The 17,595-nt window shown below is 42.8% G+C and overlaps 2 protein-coding genes across 5 annotated transcripts in view; one reads left to right on the plus strand and one right to left on the minus strand.

Moving 5' to 3' along the window:
- Positions 1-1,512: 1,512 nt before the first annotated feature.
- LOC126996478 (uncharacterized) lies at positions 1,513-12,891 on the minus strand. 4 transcript variants are annotated; one of them, XM_050856964.1, is made up of 6 exons: positions 12,736-12,891; positions 9,980-10,113; positions 8,018-9,494; positions 6,996-7,139; positions 4,959-5,153; positions 1,513-4,563 (listed from the first exon to the last, which is right to left on the minus strand). In XM_050856964.1, exons 2-6 carry the CDS (start codon positions 10,106-10,108, stop codon positions 2,423-2,425), a joined length of 4,086 nt encoding a protein of 1,361 aa, XP_050712921.1. In that variant the 5' UTR covers positions 10,109-10,113; positions 12,736-12,891; the 3' UTR covers positions 1,513-2,422. The 4 variants fall into 4 exon arrangements, with proteins under 4 accessions (XP_050712921.1, XP_050712918.1, XP_050712919.1 ...); XM_050856961.1 differs by having other exon boundaries at positions 4,959-5,156; XM_050856962.1 differs by lacking the exon at positions 12,736-12,891 and adding an exon at positions 12,076-12,367 and having other exon boundaries at positions 4,959-5,156.
- Positions 12,892-14,989: 2,098 nt separating this feature from the next.
- The window catches only part of LOC126996339 (mucin-17-like), a 36,213-nt gene continuing 33,607 nt past the window's right edge, over positions 14,990-17,595 (plus strand). Inside the window, exon 1 of the mRNA XM_050856709.1 lies at positions 14,990-15,137. The gene's annotated coding sequence lies outside the window, so the exon portion shown is untranslated. The remainder of the gene's footprint in view (positions 15,138-17,595) is intronic.

Genomic DNA, 17,595 nt, shown 5'->3' on the forward strand with positions numbered 1-17,595 from the left:
TTCTCCACTTATCTCTATGTTTATCTATGCACTTTGAGGAATGTTCAAATTAAGTTTTTCCTTGCTCTTGATATGGCCCATCTTGATTCTTATGCTGATTTATGCCATTCTGTTGCTGCACATCCATTTACTTCTATCTGGGGTGGTCATTACTAATGACAGGAAAGGTGTAGACATGTCCTGATTCTCCAAATTTATACTATAGCAAAAGAAACAATGCATCCTATGTTTTCAAATCTTTGACAAGTCATAATTAAAATTTCCTCACAACCTTGCCAGCCTAAAGAATACCAATCACTTATTTGTCTTTCAACATCCCATGAACTCAACTACCTAAGTTTTAATGTGGTGGATATGCTTAATAAGTTGAGTTCACTTGTCAGTCAACATTTTCCGACTGATATGGGTCTGGATTCACTAAACAAGTTTGTATGAACCAATCATTCAAGGTGGGAAATGTAGTGCCTGTATGACCTTCCACAGCTGCAGTTCATTAACTCCTCATAAGTTGTCACCTCTCCCATAAAATCTCGGTTCCAAAGGTGATGTCATCGTTCTCTGAGCCAATCATCAAATTTGATACATTAAGCCCTAAAAGGCCCAAGCCAATCTCTCTCTCTCTCCACATTGACGTGTTTTTATCTGTAAATTGTAAATCAGGTATACGTTACTACAAAATAACCAAGCTATCAGTCAGTAAAGCTTAGGAAAATATTTTAACCCAGTAGCAGCGACAGGCCAAATTTGTGGCTGGACCGTGTAGCAGCGACAGGCCAAACTTGTGCCCCCCAAAATAGATGATGAATAAACTGATCACAAATGCTTTGATATATATTATGAAATGGTTTGTGAGTGATGATTTTTTCTCATTTGTCTCGTTTAGAGGGACCATTAAGAAACGTGATCCCCGCTGCTACCGGGTTAACCGAGGGCTGTGTGGTGACTAAGCATGCCTTTATTTCTGCGCCGAATACTGGTGTGGCAGTACTCGAGTCACCATAGGCTGCAAAGGAAATATGAACCTTGTAAACCTTTAGTGAATAGCCACTCAGAGGGGTTACAGTCACCGTAAGCACCAAAACTCTTTAGTGAATCCAACCCATCTCAATATTGGAGACTATTTTGTCAAAACTAATGATAGAATCTAGTAAAACAATCTGAAATAATCTATGATGATTTAGCAGCTGTCTCATTAGTTTCTAGATAATGGCAATCACTAGTTTCTAAACAAAGGGTCCTCTCTTAGACATAACACCTTGATAAAATGTTTTCAGTAATGTTTGTGTGTGTGTGTGTGTGTGTGTGTAGATCCACCTTTTTTCATCTTAAATAGAAAGACTTTAGTGGTAAAGTTTCTGCTGCTGATGTTGCAATACTACAAAAGTTGCATTACTTATATGAATTTGTGCTATTGGAAAATGGTGACAACACAGCTTGGATGTTGTTATTTCAATAAGTTTGGGACTCGTGGTCATAAGGTTTCTGCAAATCTACAAATAAATACAAATCACACAGTTGTCATCACAAGACTTTTGATCTTTTTCAAAGACTCCAACAATTAAAAAGTATACATTTTGCAAACCTTCAATTAAATCTGCAGATTGCACCAAGCAATGTAAAAAAAAAAATGTATATACACATGCATTGGTTAAAATCATCCTATTTGCTTCATAGTATTGCTTGTCAAATATATCCTCAATAAACATTTTCATAAAAAAAAAGAAAGGTAGTTTTGGGGTGAGTCTTTGGTAAAATTCAGATGGTCATACAGTGAAGAGCACCAGTTGAAGCCAGTTTGCTTCTCTTTGTTTGCCTTACATATAAGTCTCTTAACATTACAACTCCACTCATTCATTGATTTCTGCACTATAGTTCACTTTAAAACATGCACATGAAAAAATATATTTCATTAGCATCATGTCATCAATGCCATACATCACATTCATCAGAGTTGTTAATGGAAACAGCTGTTGAATCTCTTCAATTTTATATAAATATACTGTAGATGCAGAATATACTGTATATGTAGAAGGTTTTATATATGTATGTGTATTCTGGTGTGTGTTCAGATTTACGACTAGAATAAATAACTTTTGTCATCCGTAGTGTGCCTTACCGCCAAAGAAGGAACAATGTAAAGCTTAGAATTTTACAACTGACTGCCCCAACCTCAGAACAACAGATTTGTTCAAAATAAGGTACAGCAATCATTAAATAATTTTTCCATGACTAGTATCCAGGTAACACATCATCAAAATAACCATCATTGTTTAAATGTTTGATGTAAACTGCAATGCCCTTAAACAAAAACATTACCCTCCAAAGGATCCTTTCTGTGAATCAGTCACTCAGAAATTTCAACACATTGACAGCAACATAAATTATGAATGAGAAAGATCATCTATCAATGCAAAGAAAACTCCTAAGGCCACAAGTCTGACATTTTGCACTTATCCGGGTGCATTCTTTTCATGTGGTTCTGGAGCAGGAATTTCCGAGTGAATGCCGTGGGGCAAACCTTGCACTGGAATGGCTTCTCCCCAGTGTGGAGGATGACATGACGCTTCAAGTCCGTTGACCACCCAAACCTTCTGTTACAGTAGCAACACACATACTTCCTGGCCTCATACTTCACAATGTCTAAACCCTGGTTGGTCTTTCCCTTTGGTTTACCTACTATTTTTCTGATTGTGACCTTGTCTTCTGATGAAGCCACCGAGTCTGTACTGAACTGTTCTGCCTGAATGGAGCTGTTTGAAGCCTCCAGGTTCTCATCCTCCATAGTCACAGCACACAGGCTCAGGGGGTCCATGACATCCTCCTCACCTTCTCTTTCGTCATCAATCACCATTCCTTCCTCATCGTCATCATCTAAGTCATCTATTTCTTCATCTTCATCTGTTCCATGCTCCCTTAGATTCCCATTCTCACTGATGGCAGTATTTTCATTTCCATTTGAGAGTGTTAATGGCACTTCAAGGCCATTCATCCCAATGGATTGATCTGCAGTGATGCCTAGCTTTGCTGTGCTGTCCCCACTACTCCCACCTTTCACATCTTTGGGTTGCAGAAGGTAGAGCTTCACAACCTGTGAGGCAGCAGAGCTCTTAGTAGATGTATGAGTATTGGGGTTAGGTGGCACATTCTTGAAGAGGGAGCCTTTCTTGTTTACATCTATCTGTGGCACAATGGTGAGGATGTCTGGGTTTTTAAGGCCCTCTTTCTTGGAGTTGGCCAGCTTGCTCCCTTCCACCTGTGGCAGAATGGTAAGATTGTTGGCGGTAGTGAGTTGAGTGGTTACTGGCCGGATGGTTGTAGTGGAAGTGGTGGTACTGGTGCTACTATCAAGAGAACTGGGCAATGAAGAGACAATACGTAGAGCTAAGTTGGAATTGATCATTACTAGGCCATCTTTCTCCAGGATGCCATCCATTGATGTTGAAGCTGGCTTCACTGGCACTGGAGGGGGAGCCACCATCCTGATTGGAGGAGGGACTGTCTTGGATCTTGAAGAAAAGTTTTGACCAACAGCAGTGAGATTATCAACAGGAATTAAGGCAATGTGACTAGTAGCCGACGAGGGCTTTGTGGTGGTGGACGCAACTGGATGTACAGCAGCAGGGGTACCAGAAACCAAAGGCTGAATCTGTAGTGCTGACTGTGAAGATGATACCAAAGGCTGGATTTGGAGACCTGACTGTGATGAGGACACTAGGGGTTGGATCTGTAATGGCGACTGGGATGTTGAAACAAGAGGTTGTATTTGGAGAGCTGACTGTGATGATGACACTAGAGGTTGGATTTGGATTGCTGGCTGAGATGTTGAAAGGAGTGGCTGAATTTGGACTGCAGATTGTGAAGATGTCATAAGCGGTTTGATTTGTACTGCGGAGTGTGCTGACACTGGTGCTAGGGCCTTGACATGAACCTGTGAGGCTGAATTGTCTCCCCTGATGGTGATCTTTGGGACAGTGTGTTGGGGTTTAACTGTCACAACATCTGCTGACTTGCTACTCTGTGCCTGTATCGTCAACTGCGGTGTAGGGGAGCTAGAAGACCTCATTTTGGTCAGGTGGGGAGTGGCAGGTGTACCACTACTCTGACTCTCACTGTTCATTATCTTGGGCAGAATATTAATGAACTTGTCTTTCTTGAATATGGAAGATAACTGAGACTTCGGCTTTAGCCTTGGGATGGGGACCTTGAGAATAACATCTCCATTGGTCCCCATACCATCATCTGCCCTGAGAATCTGAGTAGTCATTGTCAGATCCTGTTTGTTAGTTGTTTCCCCTTTCCCGTCTGATTCAGGAGAAAGCGACACTGCTAATGACATTTCGTTAGAAGCAATAATCTTTTCTGTGCTTCTCTCTCCATCTGTAGCTTGAGAGATAAACAGGGATACAGTTGGCTTGTCCCAGGGAACTATCAAGTCCTGCAACAAAATTGGAGGCAGGCAGTTTTCACGAGATCTTGCTCCGTGAGTCCCAAAGTGCCACAGAAGGGAACGTACAGTGCAAAATTGCATAGGACACTCCGGGCACTTGAGGGGAGTTTTGATGGCTGTAAAAAAATCAAACTTTGTTAAAAAGATGATAAGAGAGAGAGAGAGAGAGAGAGAGAGAGAGAGAGAAATAGTTAAAAACCCAACACAATATATGCCCCATTCATATATAAACATTTCCAAAAGTGCTACTATTGTTTCAGTGTCAATATCAAATTTTAATGAATGCAACTGCAACATATGAGGATGGTTTTGGATAAATTTATATTCCTTTCTAGATACAATTTTCCATTATGTTCAGTTATAACCATTTTAAAATAAAACTATTGATGTAGTCACCCCTCACTTACATTTTTAGAGATATGAAGCTCTTTTTTGAAATGGAAAATGAAAGAGTGTGATCTCATGTCCCAAACAGGTTCCAACAAGGCTGGCATGCCACTTCAAAACCTACCTGGAGGACGTGAACTTATTTTGATCAGGGGAGGAATTTGCTTCTTGAGTTTGGCGGGTGTGGGTGGGGGGGACGGGGAGGTTGTGTGCCGGTCTACCTCACTTTCACACCTTATCACCTTACACAGCTCAGGTAATTTGGTGGAGTTCATGATGGAGAGTGAATTTTGGTGGTTGTCCTCTTTGCTTTCACCTTCTGCTGGGGAGAAAACAGTTTTATATCATGCTTGTTCCACTGCCCTAAAAAGATTAAATATAAGTTACAACAGAGTGCAAGTGTGTGTGTATTTACTTAGTTACTACATTTACCTAGTTGTGGTATATAGGAGAGGAGCTACACTTGTGCTGTACTGCCTCTATATCTACTATAATCTAACTTGGCCTTAAATTCATGAACTGACTTTGAGTGGACCACATCTTTTTCATGGCCATTCCAGGCCTTCACCACTCTTTGAGGAAAGCGTTTTTTCTTTATTTCTCTTTTACAGGCTTCCTTTTTCATCTTCCTTCCATGACCTCTTGATTCTCTTGTATCCCCTTTTATTAAATCTTCTTTGCTCACTTTTTCCATCCCACTCAGTACCCTAAATACCGCAATCAGATCCCTTCTCTACCTCCTCTGTTCAAGTGTCGGTAGGTTGAGCTGCTTCAATCTCTCTTCTTATGTTAAATCTCTGTCCTGGAACCAGCTTTGTGTGTGTGTGTGTGTGTGTGTGTGTGTATTTACCTAGTTGTATTTACCTAGTTGTGAAATACAGGAAAAGAGCCGTACTAGGCTCGTGCTGTTCCGTTGCCATAATGCTTATTATCCAGTTTGGCTTTAAATTCATGAATCGTTTTTGCACGTGTGTGTGTGTGCATAGGTGGGTGGGTGAGCTATGCTCCTCATGACAAATGGATCATTCATAGACATTTTAAGGAAACTGAGAAGTGGAGATCAATGCCTCTTGCAGACTCCTTACATTCTTATGAATCATTATAACGGATAAGGAAAACTGCAAATAGATAGAACAATGTAAAGTAGATGATATAATAAAGGCAATAAAAACAACTGATGCTGGTCAGAATTAATAGTGTAGGAAAGAAAATAAAGGATGGACAAGAAGAATGGAACTAGGAAACAACTGATATAAAAGACCCAAAAGAAAGTTACACACGAGACGGTGATGAAATTAAAGAGTATATGGAAAGCTTAGTAAAAACTGGAAACTAGAGCCACAAGATAGAAACAAAGGGTAACATTTGGGAGAGGCATACAGACTACGGTGGAAGGAAATGAGTGGTGACGATGATTTCATGGTTTATATTTTTTCAATCAAAGATAACAAGAAAAATCTCAGCCAATCAGCAAAGACTCAAGGAAAGGGGCAGAGCTGAGGGTGCTTTGGCTGCCAGTATCTATAGTTCTAATGATATCTCTTTCAGGGCATTGGGGTATGACCTAGCAGAGTACAGGTAACTCTCGATTTATGCGAGTATTGTGTCCTTGAAGAGGTCGCGTAAATCAAACAAGAGGTAGGTTTCTATCGAAAAATAAATATTCGCTTCATTCAGTGGAAAGAGAGAGAGAGAGAGAGAATAACCATATCACCGAGATATCCACTCAGGCACTCAGTCTCAGCCTCACTCGCGTGAGGAAGAAATGAGGGACACCATGAGCGACTGGCTAGTATTGGTACCGGTACCGAGCAGTCTGGTACCGGTACCGTACCGTATAGCTGGTACCGTTAGTACCAGTACTGGTACCAATACCTGCCCACCCCTATTGTTGAGTAGCGTGGCAGTGTGGGTACTGTATTGTTGTTCAAGTGGCGCGTGGGAAGAACTGAGCTCAGCTGTGTGGCCGCGGCACTGTGTGAGTCCAGTTGCGTGAGACATCCATAAAATAGCGCATATAAGTGAAAAAAAACATGTAAATTAAACATTCATTTGGATTTTGGACCCCGCGTTATTTAAAAACGCGTAAACCAAATACGCGTAAATCGAGAGTTACCTGTATAGTCTTTATAACAGCACAGTGAATCAAATGCTTCATTACCTTGTCCTTTGAGTTCACTATCTTCCTCGGACTCAGTGTTGGTCTCTTCATCCACACCTTCATCCTCCTCCTCCTTGATGACCAGCTCTCCCTCTTCATCCTCATCATCATCCACTTCATTTTCAGCCTTCTCTGTCACCATAGCTGGAATGAGGTCTCTAGGCATCATGGCTCTGATAGGTAGTTTTTTTCATACTTATTACAATACTTTGGATAGGAACATGGGAATAAGCATACCCTAATAAGTTCAATAAAACACACAGACACTACAGAAATACACACAATGCTACCTAAATTGACCCCTAGTGTCACCCCCCCCAAAAAAAAGTTTTTGGTGGTCTTGGCCATTTTTTTGTGTGTATGAGGGGGGGGGGGGGGTCATAAACTGTTAGTAACCTAAAAGTAAGGAAAATGACACTTTTTAAGTTGACACCTGCTTTAAACATTTTCTTTTTTGACCTCTATCCTTCCTTATTAAAATTATAGCATACTGTGGACAGTGTATAGCAGACACACCTCAAAATATGGCTGAAGTGCCATAACAATGGCAGACAGCACACCCCTGGTGTATAGTTTGGAGAACGTCAGCTGAGCTGACAACACCACAGAGCCAACGTTTCCAAGTACTGTACAAAGTTCTTTGTACTCACTAACAAAATGAAAATAATTCATAAAAAAACATAGGTACAGCTTTTTTGTGGAAGTGAAAGAGAGAAAACAAGAGAAAGATGTAAAGGAGCACGTGATATGGGAGGTCAACTGGAAGCATGGCAGAAGGGTGAATGGGGGGTGCTATGTCACCGTTGCCACTTCGAGATTGGACAGACATTGCCATTACTACTACTACTACCACAATAATAATAGTAATTATGATAATAATAATACACATCAGTATGAGCAAAAATGCCCAGACAGTCTGCACGGTGAGCATCAGACCCACCCGGACTGTTAGGGTTAAAAAGGTCCTAGTGATAGCAAATTAGATAATCTTCTAACTGAAGGAATATATTTTTGCTACTCACCTCTTGAGCTGACATCCAATTCCATCACTTCCTTCTTCTCTTCCCGCCCTGCCTGCACACCTGGGGACACAGAGTGGATGGTGAGTGTCTCCGTGCCCTCTGCTTCACCACAGCCGGAGTCGAGCAACTGTGCCAGGGCCACACTCAAGGAGACATGTCCCTCCTCCTCCTCCAACACCTCTTCTGCTCCACCTTTACTGTTCTCACTGATGGCTTGATCAGTCATTGGCCCATCAGAATTCTGGGCAGCAAAGTCTGAGGTTGTGACACTTTCATTTTCAGTCTGATCATTATCTTCCAGAGTGTTTGCATTATCCTCCTCTCCTAGGTGTTCCGTGGATTCCTCTATACTGTACACCTCACTCCCATCTTTGGTCACTTCTGAATTTTTGCTTGAACACTCTAATCTGATATCAAGCTGAGCCTCACTGAAGTCCATGGTGTGTTGGTCCCCTTCTCCTATAATCACCTCCTCCTTCTTCCTTTCCCATTCATGATGCTGCTCCCTAAATGCCTCATCACTCCCAACATCTCCTGGTTCCACTTCTAAGGCTGCATTTTCTGTCTCAGCCTCTTCACTGCCACTACTAGTGTCTATGGTACTGGGATGAGCCCTGACTGGGGACTTTGGTTCAGCCTTAGCCTCATCCTCCTTATCACAGTCCTGCCCTGGTTTGCTGTACGAGTGTCCAAGAACATCCTCCAAATTTCTAAACACTTGACCTGCACTTTGTTGTGTGTTTCTAGAATTCACTTCAGGTAGAGCACAGCTGGAAACATAAGAGGCATCATTTCCAAAGTCAGGGATAACCTCCTCTACAATAGCTTTGGTTAGGCAAAAGTCACCAGTGTCTAGCATTTCTTCCACACCTCGTTCACATCTACTCGAGTCACTGTTTGAAGTTCTTGAAGGAATATCTTTTAAACTGACCACTGCCTCAGCCAAAAGAGGGAGTCCTGTCCTAATGCTGCCTGTGCGCTCATCAACACCATCACCGTTGTCACCATTACCATCACCGTCACAGACATCACTGGTTTCCTCAGTCACATCCTCTGTTCTTTCTTCTAAACTAATACTGGCTACCTCTTCTGTGGCATCCTCTGCATCACTAACATTTGTGGTTTCCGCCATTTCAAGTAATTCACCGGCACTCTCACTCGTATCTTCCCTGTCGTCACCCACATTTTCCATTCCCTCTCTCCTCTTGATCTTTCTCCTTGCATTCCCAGTTTCTTCCGTCATGACCAGCCCTCTTTTGGCATCTGGTAAGACCTTGCTCTTGCTGGTGGATCTGCTTTGCACTGTATTTTGTACCTTCTTTTCCTTGTCTTTCCTGGACGACTTGGGCTGCATGAGTTTCTCTTTGACGTTAGGCGAGGGAGCTTTGGCCATCTTCTTAGGTGAGGCCCAAACTCTTCTCTCAATGGTGGCTCTTCGTGAGGACCTCCGCAGCATGCTCCCCTCACTTCTATCACCCTGATAAGTTAAAGGAAACCATATTAAGTTCACTTCTCTGTCTTCTTGAGATTATAAAAGAATTACATAGGAACTAATATATAAACCTGATGTTGCTCATTCTTCAGCAGTGACTCAATGGAGGTTCTGCCTTACTGCAGTGAAATTCTACCTTAATGAAACTTGAAAAAGAGATTTTAAGCAATTCACTTAGTTTGGGATTTTTATCTGACAAAAAATCTAAGCACAAAATGCCGAGTGATGATTTTGCCTGTTGCTATATATTATCCTTCCTTGATGTAACATGACTTAACATGACTCCTACAAATGGAGGGAGTGCAGCCCAGTTTACAACTCATCACACAAAAAAAGTCTAGGAATAGAATACCGGGCAAAAATGAAAATGGAAACACATGAATGGAAGGCCCACTGTAGCAAATATTCTGCAACAGTCATCTCATTAAGTGAAAGGGCAACTATAGTAAGACATGTTGGTGACGTGTTACTTTGTTACTGCTGCGTGTGTTGAGGGCCACATCATCCTTATGCAGCCGGGACACATGGCCGGCACTGCTGACATGGCCAGGGCGGGGCCTTCCTACCCCACTTGAAGAGTCACTTACTTTGCACTTCATCCTCTCTGTAAGAAAATACAAAACACTGTCATTTAATTGATTACTTGATATATAACAAATGCATATTAAAAAGTAGTAGTTGTAATAATAATAATAATAATAATAATAATAATAATAATAATAATAATAATCATGATAATAATAATATTTGTATTTATGCAAAGCATCAGTTCTTCCTCAGAACTAATTGGCACTTGAGAGGAAAAAAATGCCTATTCATAAATGCTACAAATTATATACAAATTATATACCTACTTAAGTTGGCACAGTTTGGGTGGAGGTTTTTCCTTACTCACTCAATTTGCCGACATCCAGATAATGAATTAATTAAGAATTATGGTGAGGGCTGTCATATATTTCAGTTTCTAGTGGTCACTTGTTACTTCACATGTGAGTATGAGTTCACACACTCAGAGAAATAGGTGGAAACTTTCAGCATAATCACCTTGTCAGAAGTTCCCCAAAGAGAGGTGCCATTAGTGATAGAAATACAGATCATGTGTTCCTTTCTTATTGACTTCTTTTCCGAAAACATTCATACTATCTAAGGTTCTCCTACAGTGATGTACAAATGTTTAAGTCACCCTGTCCAAAGATACTGAGTTCCTAATATCCTGAGTCCATAATAATCTTGGATCTTGGAGGATAAAACACAGTTTATGACATCTTAAATAAAAAAAATAAAAAATAAAAAAATAAACTTTGAATGAACATAACTAGACATTACCCACCTACTCTAGTCAAGGTAAACTAAAGGTGGAAGGATAAGCTACAGCTGCACGTAACCGTGGCGCTCATCTCCATTTCAGTGGCCCCAGGATACAAGGCCAGTGCAATTTTTGGGCTACCACATGTTTCCTTTCCCTGGTTTCCCCAGCTACCCATTTATCGACAACTCAAAGGGAAGATAAATAGTTGGATGGGCTGTGAGCCAAGTGACCAGGCCAGGATTCAAATCCGAGCCTGCAGATTTGAGCTAAGAGTGCTAACCACTACACCAAGGAGGCGAACTAACCTGTTCACCATGGAGGCACTCTAGTTAAAGAACAAGCAATGCAGAATCAATGCATAAGGAAAAGAAAATGTTTCATGACCATGAGGAAAATGTACCAAATGACATGTTTACCCAAATACTTTAGGTATAAGATTTGCCATCCCATTTTTTATAGCACTGCAGTAGAAAATATTATCACTTTTCAGCACAACACCCATTACTACTAACAATTACACTTGATTCACTTTCCTTCTCCTTCCCCATCAGCCAATACATTATAAATGCATTTTAAGTGCCCTGCACATAATTGATCAGTTAGAATACCCAGGGAGGAAAGAGCAAGTTGATCTGAGCCATCATCAGCCGATCCCAAGGTGATGCAGCCACCCAGCATGGGCTACAAGGTCATGGCATCTTAGACTAAGGGGCAGGGGGAACACAGGATAGAGGGCTAAGGTATGGAGATACTTAACATGGGAAAGTTTGCCATATGCTACCTTGCCTGACCTTCAGTTTCATCATATTTCTATGCATTCATTATTAAGCTTGATTATAAATCATGCTGAATTACTGTATGACACAATAATGGCACTAATAATAATAGTAATAGTCACTTCTTCAGAAGGTTGCACAACACTGTGTGTGAATATTCAATTCATAAAATGTACATGACTAAGTCAAAGGTATATTGTATATAGGTATATATACCATAAATAGATGGCTTAACTTTCAGTTTTAAATCACAGTAAGTAGCCTACCTGCAAAATGTCACATTTAGTACACATAATCTTCTGCATATCCATTATCAACATGTTGATCCCCCACACAGGAGTGGGTGTGGCACTGAACAGTGAGGCAAATGCAGAGCCAATAACACTCCATCTTATGTGCATACCACCAGCAACAGGCTGATGAACCACTTAGAGGCAAAATAACACATCACGTTAGGCAATGATGAAGTGATTACCCATACCAGAAAGAACCACCCTTGGTCATGACATCTCGGCGGATAAAGGTGCCATTAAATGCCAAGCTGCCCCAGTATGAGTGGTGGACAAAACCTATGCACCATGACCAAACACCGGGGCGGGCCGCCTCAGGGATGGGCGCGTGACACGTAGGAGGCACATCAACATTGAGGCACAATATTTAGGACCAATTCTAAGCCTCCTTCGAGCATTCCCGTCTCTCCAACGGGTTCTGATAAGGTAATAAGCGTGATAGGGCCCAGTGCTGGACTGTTCCTCGCCCTGAGCATCCCTGGCACTGTCAAAATCTGGTCAAAATCAAGCCTTCGTGACTCAACACTTCATCGTGACCTCTGAGGCGCATGACCCTGTTTCCTTGACCACTCACTTGACCCCGCAAACACCTAAATTCCTCACGTACCCACACCTAACCCTCTCCAAAGACCTTTCCTACGGCAAGAGCTTCATGTCCCAGCTTCGTTTACTTCACTTGAGTCCTGTTGCATTTTTTTCCTATTTTTTTACATCTTTGTTTACATGCCCGACCCCCAGCCCACCCTTGCACACCCTGGCAGTATGTCCCCGTCCAGGCCTCCGTGGCGCCCAGACACCCGCCTAAATAACCCTCCTGCCATCTGTCCCTCAAGCTGGCATCCTCTACTTGCCTGTGCCGTAGAGACAGACATCGGGGCGTCACATTTTGGGGCAGCCCGTCGCTAAGGAGGACCTTCGAACACCCTCGCGGCGGCCATTTTTAGGCAGGGTTGCCACACCAATTTAGTACCAGACCGTACCAGAAAACGTACCGGCAGGTGAGAACAAAATGGAAAACGTACAGGTGAGAACAGGATGGAAAATGTACATGCCAGGTGAGAACAGAATGGAAAATATACATGCCAGGTGAGAACAGAATGGAAAATGTACATGACAGGTGAGAACAGAATGAGAAACGTACATGACAGGTGAGAACAGAATGGGAAGTGTACATGACAGGTGAGAATTAACAGACTGGAAAACGTAGGCCTACTACATATGACAGGTACGTGAGAGCAGAATGGAAAATGTACATATGACACTGTAGGTGAGAGCAGAATGGAAAACGTACATATATAACCATGGTTGAGAACAGAATGGAAAACGTATAGCCTACAGGTGAAAACAAAATGGAAAACGTACATACCAGGTGAGAGCAGAAGGGATCGACGACGTACAGGCGAGAATAAACTGAAAAAAACGTATACCAGGTGAGGATGAAATGGAAAACGTACAGGTGAGAACGAGATGAAAAACGAACAGGTGAAAACAAAGTGAAAAACGTATAGGCTATATGCCAGGTGAGAACAGACTGGAAAACGTACCAGGTGAGAGCAAACTGGAAAACCTACAGGCAAGAACAGACTGGAAAACGTATCAGGTGAGAGCAAACTGGAAAACGTACAGGCAAGAACAGACTGGAAAACGTACCAGGAGAGAGCAAACTGGAAAATGTACAGGCAAGAACAGACTGGAAAACGTACCAGGAGAGAGCAAACTGGAAAATGTACAGGCAAGAACAGACTGGAAAACGTACCAGGAGAGAGCAAACTGGAAAATGTACAGGCAAGAACAGACTGGATCACGTACGTACAAATATATATGCATATTTTCCATTCTGTTCTCACCTGGCATGCGTTCCACGTACTCTGTTCTCACCTGTACGTACGTTTTCATGCAATTCTGTCCTCACGTACATAGTTACAGGCTATAGGTGAGAACAGAATTGTTTGAAAACGTACAGGTGAGAACAGACCTGAAAGCGTATACATGCCAGTGACAGCAGAATGGAAAACGCAACAACAAATGATTTTCTTTTTAACAGTAAGGGAGGCAGCTGAAGGAAAGAAAAAAACTTGGCCCTGCTCCGGTAAAAAAAAAAAAAAAAAAACGATCAAGTGGCAAGAAGTGACGTACCTCATTTCGGAAGGAGAGGCGCTTTGATATTTTTATACTCTTCTTGAAAGAGTTCCACTTATAGGCAGGAGAAAATTCAGACGGAGGAAGGTTAATTGTTTCAGAGTTTACCATGCAGGGAAAGGGATAATTAAATGGATGAAGATGCTGGTTAACTCTTGCCTAAGGGATTTGGACAGTATGGGGATATGAGCAAGAGTAGAAAAGCTGAGTGACGCGGGGCTGCGGGCGAGAGGCGTGCATATCGATAGAGGATAGAAAGATAGAGGTGGGAGCAAAATTAACAACTTATATACGCACATACATATGGCAGGTGAGAACAATATGAACAATATGTAGCTATATATACATGAAGGTGTGAACAGATTGTTATAATCACCCATGGCAACTAAGTTATCCATTTAATGGATATGCCTATATCTGGTGAGAACAAATTAAATGATCAACGTATGTATAGTACATACCAGGGGAGAACAAACTGGATAAAACAGGCGATAACAAAATATAAAACGTACATTATAAGGAGAATAAATCTACTGGGTGAAAACGCGCTATGTATGCTACCATATTTGGAAGAGATGGTATTTATCGGAACTTTGTGGCTATTAATCCTTTATCAATACTTTCTTATAAAGGAACCCTTAGTATTAGTTATCTCCAAATACTTTAACAGCATTTCGTACAAAAGAAAAAACACCAAGCGTACCTAGACAGCCCTAAGTACCTAATATGGTTCGTTAGTACCAGAAGCGGCACCCCTGGGCGCAGCTGAAAACATGGTGTCGCCGCGGCACACAAACGGAATTTCGTTTCCCACAAAGCTGCAGCCAAGGTCACTGCTATTACATATAATCTCGTCATGTACATAAATATATTCAGAAATGTATACATATGTGGCTTCATTATAAACTTTTCAACCTTTTTAGAACGGAATAAGATGAATAACGCTGGCAGGTAGTAAGTGCGCAATGTACCGGTCTGGGCCGTGGTCAAAACCCGGGGCGGCGCAGCGCGCAGGCGCGCGGCCCTCCATGTTGGCCCCGCCGCGTGACAATAACACAGTGCTGCCCCGCGTTGCTGCCACCTAACGCCTCGTTTCTCTTCGTGCGTCAACTGTGTGAGTGTGTCTCCTATCTTGGGTGCATGTCAAGTTAATACTGGTGGGCCGTGGGTAGTTGTTACCACCAGTACCTGGCCCTGTGCATGTAAATAACAACATAGAACAGATGTCCGCCATTTGCAGGGCAAAGCGAATCCTTCAATGCTGTTTGGCATGCATTTTGGCTCTGACGCAGGGTGCCTGCGGGAGTGGCGGGCTGCTATAGTGGTTCTGGGCAGACAGGCCCGGGGGAGTGTCGTTCAAGCAGATTGACACCCGTCCGTCTCTGTCGGCCTGAGGTGTGACAGCTACGGACTGATGTGGTTGCCGACTTATGGCAGTGTGCGTGCGGGGTGTGGCATGACTTTTGACGCTCCAAGGCACACTTACCATTTGTTATGGGTTGCCATCTTTGTTGTTGTCATGGCTACTGCTGCTGCATGACGAGGCAAGGTTGGCAAACAACCTCGGGCGGAAAATAAAGTGGTAGAGCAGCATTGTGGGAGGTGGTGTTAGCCGTGATAGTGAGGCGTCCACGCCAATATCATTAATCAATCTCGAGGCAACTTCCTACCCCCCCCCCCCCCTTGTGGCCTCACCTGCCCACACCCTGACACCCCCAGCTAGCCTCAGCATGGCAGGGTGATGGTGGGGGTGGGGGTTGCAGTAAAGGTTAGGGAGTTTGTTAGTTTTGCCTAAATGCTTGAGTACATAAATTACCCTAACCTAACAAGTATTAACCCTGCCAAAGTAATGGTCGGGGCCCTATGTTATTCTGCTAAGCTTCCATACAGTGTCCAATGAACATCTGGTTTGAGGAACAGCGAACCACGTTCACTGGATCTGGATCTGGATTTATGATATGCAGGGCACTCATACAGGTGCATATAACACCCATATTTGTTGTTTGGCAGTGACAGTCACACTTAACTTTTGTAGGCAATGGATTACAGTTATATATATATATATATATATATATATATATATATATATATATATATATATATATATATATATATATATATATATATATATATATATATATATATAAAATATATACATAATATATACTTTTTTACATCTCAGCCTATAGTGCCTGTAGGTTTTCTTCAGGGGCCTAGCTGGTGGTTGGCCCAAGCCCATCATGGCGCAGGCAATTTTTTATAGTGGCGCCAGTTAAGCTTGGCTCATGCTGCCCCCTGAAACTCATTCTTGATTCACTGGACGGTTTCTTCTATAGTTCGGGTTGATGGGTGGTCTTCAGGACAGGGTGTGGGTAGTCTTAGGCCACTCGGCAGTGACTGAAAAATCCCAGGTGGTAGCATGGGGATTTGGATCGACATTGTCCATTATGTTTTATTTTATTTATTTTTTTTTTTTTACATTCTGGCCTATAGTGCCCCTGATCTGGGCTGGTTGAGGGGCTTGCACCCCTTCCCCCTACAAAAACTTTTACCCGCCAAAAACGGAATAAAAAGTAGAGGTTGGGGTTGTGGCGACCCCGATCCGTTTTTGTTGGGGGGCCTGACGGCACGGCAGGCTTCCATGATGCATCTGCATCCGGGGAGCCTGCCATCAGTGACGGATGCAGGGCAAAGCCTACGGGAACCCTGCACCTTGAGGGAGGATAGGCCCCCTAACCCCTCTTTATCTTATGGGGGCAGCTGTGGTGGTGCAAAGGCTGCTCTTGCCTGCAGAACCAGGCCTGCGGCTAACTTTTGGAAGCTCTGCGTGTGGACTCATGAAACGTCCGGAGCCTCTTGGATGATGATCGACTGCCCTACCTATCAAATGAGCTCAGAAGGCTGAGGGTGGACATAGTGGCACTCTCAGAGACAAGGAGCCCTGGCAGTGGCGAGATCAGTAAGGGGGGGTACACCTTCTACTGGTCCGGCATGAGCAATGGCTTCCATCACAAGGGGGTAACTGTGGGCATTTCCAGCCAACTGCTGCCATTTGTGGTTACAGCTAACGGACATGTGGCACATTACCCAGAAGGTGATCCTGCTCACTGGGTTGTCTCTGTAAGAAACAATCCTGAATGGAGGAGGCCAAGGGGATGCCCACTGAGTCACTGGCTTGAGCAAGTCGATATACCATGCCAGGAGGTACTCAGGATGGGAAGGGGGCCTGCATGGAGACTCGCCCGGAGGGACCCTCAGTCTTGGTGTCATAGGGTGGGCGAGGCGATGTGCCCCTGGCGTATGCCCCCATTGATTGTTTGATTGATTTTCATACATATTCAGGCCAAATTATTCCCACAGAAAAAAGAGAGAGAAAGCATGTTTACCTAACAACAAATTAAATGTGAATTAGTGAAAAACAAAAAATCGATTATAAAAAATATCTGAGTTTATGAAAAGAAATCAGATTTTTTTCTAACCCTGTATACAACGTTATCTAAAACTTGTGAAAGATAAATTGTGGTAACCTAGATGTCACACTGGCCCTGTGTCCCAGAGTAATGGGTTCTCAG

The sequence above is a fragment of the Eriocheir sinensis genome, chromosome 10 (genome assembly GCF_024679095.1).
Source record: "Eriocheir sinensis breed Jianghai 21 chromosome 10, ASM2467909v1, whole genome shotgun sequence".
NCBI lineage: Eukaryota > Metazoa > Arthropoda > Malacostraca > Decapoda > Varunidae > Eriocheir > Eriocheir sinensis.

Bases quoted from the DNA above. Each gene is read 5' to 3' on its own strand.
- LOC126996478 (XM_050856961.1), bottom strand. From the start codon at position 10,108: ATGAAGTGCAAAGTAAGTGACTCTTCAAGTGGGGTAGGAAGGCCCCGC. The intron at 7,140-8,017 runs GTGAGTAGCAAA...ACCTCATTCCAG, and splicing joins ATTGGATGTCAGCTCAAGAG to CTATGGTGACAGAGAAGGCT. The intron at 5,157-6,995 runs GTAATGAAGCAT...TTTTCTCCCCAG, and splicing joins TAGTGAACTCAAAGGACAAG to CAGAAGGTGAAAGCAAAGAG.